Source organism: Sceloporus occidentalis, unplaced genomic scaffold (genome assembly GCF_023333645.1).
Source record: "Sceloporus occidentalis isolate IW3139 unplaced genomic scaffold, rSceOcc1.0.p SCAF_239, whole genome shotgun sequence".
Classification (NCBI taxonomy): domain Eukaryota; kingdom Metazoa; phylum Chordata; class Lepidosauria; order Squamata; family Phrynosomatidae; genus Sceloporus; species Sceloporus occidentalis.
The window spans coordinates 1016565-1022564 of NW_028317219.1; the positions used below are offsets into that span (position 1 = coordinate 1016565).

General features: G+C 38.0%; 1 protein-coding gene across 2 annotated transcripts in view; it reads left to right on the forward strand.

Moving 5' to 3' along the window:
* The window catches only part of LOC149276442 (sodium/calcium exchanger 1-like), a 48050-nt gene extending 42433 nt beyond the window's left edge, over nucleotides 1–5617 (forward strand). The window contains exons 2-6 of one of the 2 annotated variants that reach the window (XM_089503663.1): nucleotides 1312–1406; nucleotides 2108–2226; nucleotides 2618–2717; nucleotides 3402–3674; nucleotides 5241–5617. In XM_089503663.1, the coding sequence (XP_089359789.1) occupies nucleotides 1312–1406; nucleotides 2108–2226; nucleotides 2618–2717; nucleotides 3402–3674; nucleotides 5241–5617 (964 nt within the window). The remainder of the gene's footprint in view (nucleotides 1–1311; nucleotides 1407–2107; nucleotides 2227–2617; nucleotides 2718–3401; nucleotides 3675–5240) is intronic. The other variant, XM_089503664.1, reaches the window with a different exon arrangement.
* Nucleotides 5618–6000: the final 383 nt, after the last annotated feature.

Here is a 6000-nt window from a genome sequence, read left to right on the forward strand (position 1 = left end):
TTCATGTTCGCCCGAAGACAAATGCACAAGTCTAATTCTAATTCTCACTACAAGAACTTAACCTATATCTCTGAAGCTTAGGGCTTATCTCCCACCAGGTCAGGTGGGCCATTTTCCTATCTTGTTTCACTTGTATCTTCCTGGTACTAAGAATACGCCAATTCTCAACATTGTCTAGAGGAGTGCATTCCTTGTCATTCCGCTGGATCATATCCTGGCCACTATACATACAATACTTCTCCTCTGGATGTAGCGATCTTGGCTGCACAACCCACCGCTCCTCCCAAGAAGCCTAATGGTAAATGTTTTGTACCAGAGAACCCCTGGGTCAAATTACTGGAAATCCATCATGATACAAAAGCTGCTGGTCACACTGGCAAAAATCAGATGCTATGGTCTGTCCGTCTGTCTCTTGTCTCTTCTGGTGGCCCAGCCTCAGAAAGTATGTTACCACTTTTGTTTGCTGCATGTCATGTATGTCCATAGAGCAAAACTCCCAGACACCTTTCAGCCTATATCCACAGGTGAACGCCCCTTGACACATCTGTCTATGGGTTTTATTGTAGACCTTCCTGCCTCCAAAGGTCATACTGTTATCCTCATAGTTGTCAACCATTTTATTACCTGTTTATCTCTAAATTTTGGGGTTCCTTCTGTAGCCAGATGGGAATTCCACAGTGCAGCGGAATGGTCTAACCAAGCCTTGGAAAAATTCCTTTGCTGCTATACTGCTCCATGTTTGGTCCTGTCCTCAGAAGTTAGTTAATTTCTTAATTTATTTTTTTCAGTCACAGATGTGTAGCTACCCTTTCTGATTAGTAATCAAATCTGCATTACTTTTTGCATGATAATGTATTTTGTCATATTGGTGATGTTTTAAAACTTTTCAGCAGCGTGACTTTCATAGAGTAAGATGTAGAGTAACATAGCTTTCAAGACTTTACAGACCTATTTTGAAATATACATTCCATATCAACAACAGAACAGGACTTGTGAGGTGTTAAACATTTATGCAACTTTATCTCACTCTATGAACATTGGTCAATGACTAATTTTATCACAAATACTTCAAATATTTCTAGCATCTTCACTCCTTATTTGTGCATACAGAATATAAAACCTCACTGGAAGCATTTCAGATATTTAATTTTTGCTGGAAATTAATTCATAAGGGTAACAATGCAAACATATGTTTTTAAATACAATGACACTAATGATTTTTGTACATCTATGTAAAATAGCTGAAAATATGGATTAACAAATTTAATTTAGGGTTACATTGTCGTGTTTAATTGTCTTTTGTCCCTGTAGGAGATTTATTGAGATACAGATTATTGATGATGAAGAATATGAAAAAAACAAGAATTTCTTCATTGAGCTTGGAGAACCAGAAATTCAGAGAGGAGGTAAGAGACAGATCTGAATTCAACTGAATCCAAGTTTAATGGTACTAAATGGCATTGGCAGTTCCCTAAATTATGTTACTCACACAAGCTTTCGGTAGAGATTTTATGGAACTGTCCAGTCTGAGAATGCATTTTACAGTGAGTGAGACATAGGGGGAGGCTAATAAAAGAAAGATTGGTTTATCTGGTGGTAAAAGTGGGTCCAATGTTTTGGGTTGGCAATTGAAAGAGAATAAAACCGTTTTTATTCTGATTGTCTTGAAACTTTGTTTAACATACGTGGGTATTTCAAATTGCTTAACTAAATTGACCTGTTTCCTTTGAACCTAATTACGTAGGCAGGATAAAATATGATGCTAATTGCTTAAACGTGCAATACAGATTATGGGATTGCATAAATATTTTGATGATAAAAGGTTTTGTACCATGTTAGCTGTTGAGAAAACAGGAGAAAAGTATAGTTGAAAATATACCATTTAATGCCTGAGGAAGGGACCTAACAACTTGGTCTCGAAAGCTTGCAATTAAACTCTCAGTTAGCCAATAAATGGTATCATTTCAACTATACTTTTTTCATAAATATTTTGGGCAAACATCAAGTCTGCTTAGCATAAATCAGGATCTTTGAGGGTGTTTAAAAGGAGCACATATTCTATTGCCATTGACAATTTATTCTGACCATCCTTCATTTTGTTCCATAGGAGATACTAGTAAGAAATGGGTGGTGCCGAACAAAGGAAGTGAAGAAATAGCTGGGAGCCCCAGTTTAGGGGAGCACTGGAAGATGGAAGTCATAATAGAAGAATCCTATGAGTTCAAGGTGAGCAGGTAAAAGAGGGGTACCATGAAACCTAAAAGTTAAAGATGAGGAAGAGAGAAAGGGATGGAAAGGGAGATTGGTGGTGGAAGCATGTGAACAGATGAAAATGGAATAGTGTTTGTGATTTATGTGGGAAACAACAAGGCTATTGTATGTCAACCATAAATAATTCGAGAAGATCAACTTAACTGAAGTTAAGTAATCTTGAATGCATACATTTGCCAAATGTAAGCTTGTTCAAGCAAAGCCCCTTACCTTTCTGTCGAAATTGTTATGTTATTTACTACTTGTTTTGTCCTATTTACTTATTGTACAACACTCTAGTGTATCCTGAACTATATAAATTAATATGTAAATCATAATAAATGTTTTTACTTTGGTTTTCAAATAGAGCACAGTGGACAAGCTGATTAAGAAAGCTAACTTGGCCCTTGTTGTTGGAAGCAGCAGCTGGAGAGAACAGTTTGTAAGTGCAGTGACTGTCAGTGCAGGTAAGTGTCACATATTTTCACTATGTCAGCATGTTCACTTACTGGGTAATGCCATTCACCCTAACCTCGCACCTGAACTCAAAGAGCTATTACACATTTAATTATAAATTACATAGTGACTCCCTGTATGACCAATCACTTCCTTACTTGTGATTCACATATATGCACTTATGAAGCACCTTGTCTCATGACTAACACTGCCTTCCTTCCCTCTTTGTATATGTTCTTTCATCTGTTGCAACATCCATTATGCAATCTTGTCTTCCTTTTATTTTCGTATGCCTTTCATGCCCTCTTATCTGTTCCTATTTTTCCTTTTCAACATACCCCTATTTCTCCTTTGTATTTTGCGGAACTTTTGTCTTTGCTGTATTCTGCTTCTCTGATCCTATGTCCCCCACTATTGGCTTTTTCTTTTCACCCTATTAACTATCAATCATTCTATTTTCTATGCTTTATCTGTTCATTTCTCATCCCAATTCTTCCTACTTTCTTCTGCTTTACTTTTATTTGGTTCATAATTTTCCTCGCCTCGTTTTGCTAAAATCCATCTTTTTCCTACCTCCTTCATCCATCTGTACCATTTGCATGCCAATCTCCACTCATCTCCACCTTTCTTTTTCCCTTCCATTCCCCACTGTATCTTTTTGTGCCTGCTCCCTCTCTTCACATCCTCCCGGACAGGAGATGATGATGATGAGGAAAGCAGTGAGGAAGGGCTGCCTAGTTGCTGTGACTACATCATGCATTTCCTGACTGTCTTCTGGAAGGTCCTCTTCGCCTTTGTGCCACCCACTGAATATTGGGGGGGCTGGGCCTGTTTTCTGGTTTCTATCTGCATCATTGGGATCCTCACTGCTGTCACTGGGGACCTGGCTGCTCACTTTGGCTGCACTGTTGGGCTCAAGGATTCTGTCACTGCTGTGGTCTTTGTTGCTTTGGGAACATCAGTGCCAGGTATGGAATGTACTGGAGAAACCTATTCATAAGTAGTGGGGAAGTTTGAGATATAATGATAAAAATTATTCAGGTGCTACTGATTAGTGTTGTCCTTCAGAGTTTCTCAACCTATCATAAATTAAGGTACAATAATAACAACATATATAATTATGATAAACACATATGTGTAATGAAATAGAGAAAATTACACCTTATTGTACATAATATTCCAAATACAGATATAAAAGGAAGATAAACAAAATATAGTGCAATATGTTTAAATAAACAAGATATACTAGTGAATGTGGGGAATGGCCACTCACTTTCTAGACAGGGTAGCCATACTTACATGTAAGCTATATATTTCATATATATTTTTTAATAATTACCTATGTGCTTCTGTGCCTTTATTGGGTGAGGACCCTGAAAACTTGATCTTGTAATGAAGAAACACAGTTACCCTAAGGGTCTTATCTTCAACCAGATTCCATTAGCTCTATAGGGAGCGAGTGGCCCTTAGCCGTTACCATATAGTTTATTTAAACATATTGCACTATATTTTGTTTCTTTTTCTGTCATATCTATATATGGAATATTAGATAAAAGATATACGGTGCCATATTCTATATTTATTTACACATAAATTGTATTAAGCACACAATCCACTTTGTGTTTGTTGTATGTGCTTTTTGTTTGGTTGTGGTTGAAACACCAGAAGGGAGTTGCAGCTAGTGTGGATAGAGGCCCAGTGTACACACATTTGTCCGTTTACAACATATAATTAGACGTTTGCTACAAATGTGCCTATATAACTTGTGAAACAATTTCTGATTAGACAATAATTGTATAGATTTCAATGAGTGAGAGGAATTGGTGGTGGAATGTAGATGTGTGGTTGGAAGATAACTTACTATTATGGCAAATTCGACAAGACCGGTGTTGAAGGATGAATTCACTAAACTGGAAAGTACTAAACTCAGATCGAGCTTAGAGCAGTTCAGGTCCACTTACGAACCCTGTATCTTGAATTCAATGGCCACTAAAGTATACTGTACTAGAAATTTTCTGTCAAGTTTAGCCAACTTGGCAGGCTAACAATCTCTCAGTGTATATCTGACCTGATAAATGCATACTTGGGAATTTAGTTCATGGATGCTCCAGAGATCATAACATTTGGTGTTACTACAAGTGAGAACAGTTTATTGGGAGCCAGTATGGTGAAACTGGATGCAATTCAGGGAGGAGAAGGCTCACTGCAATTCTTTCAGAACCAATCCAATGCTCTAGAGTAAGCTTTCTCCTGCCTACTTGGACATACAATTTTAAAACCCTATGAGGAAAACTTTTTAAACTGGTTCTATCATAAATAGTTTCCTATCTGGAAGATCCTAGTCCTGGTTTGGAGTGAAATAATATTAGATTTAGGGCTGACAGCATCCAGATCAGCACGAGTGCTAATCCAACAAGTGGAGTGTCACATGAGTCCTACTCATGGTTTAGAGTGTAACCAGTATAGAATAGGTGAAAGAATTATGACAGCAGTAGACTTTATGTGACTTTTCACCTTTCTTCTTGTCTCCTCAGACACTTTTGCAAGCAAGGTGGCAGCAGTGCAAGACCCATTTGCAGATGCCTCCATTGGAAATGTGACAGGCAGCAATGCCGTGAATGTTTTCTTAGGTCTGGGAATTGCATGGAGTATTGCTGCTATATACTGGGCTGGAAAAGGCCAAACCTTTCTTGTGGATCCTGGGAGTCTTGCCTTCTCAGTAACCCTCTTTACTGGTCTTTCCATAATCTGCCTCTCCACTCTACTCTACCGTCGACGCCAAGCAATAGGGGGTGAGCTCGGGGGGCCTTGGATTCCGAAGGTCTTTACTGCGCTTCTTTTCCTGAGCCTATGGCTTCTGTACATACTCCTGGCCTCACTGGAGGCCTATTGCCACATCAAAGGCTTCTGAGGCACTCAGGCTATTCATAAAACAGTTTCCCCTCCAAAAATATTCATGAAATTATTAGTGAATTGTATGTTTTAAGCAATAGCCAATTTAGTAATTGATGGTGGTCATCTAACCGCCATAAATAATTTTTCTCTTTCCTGTTTCCTTTTTAGGGCAATAATAATAATTCCTTATAATAATGCCTTACCATGGGTAGTAATAAAGGCAATAGTCACAACCTTGAGAAATCAATTATAACCTCAATGATGTAGAGCACAGTTATATTTTCACTTCTTGGGCAACTATTAAATCCGACATATTTTATCATTTTTAATATTACACTTGGAGGCACCAAATGATAATATAACGGATACCTGTTATCACAATGTGTGAAATGCCATTGC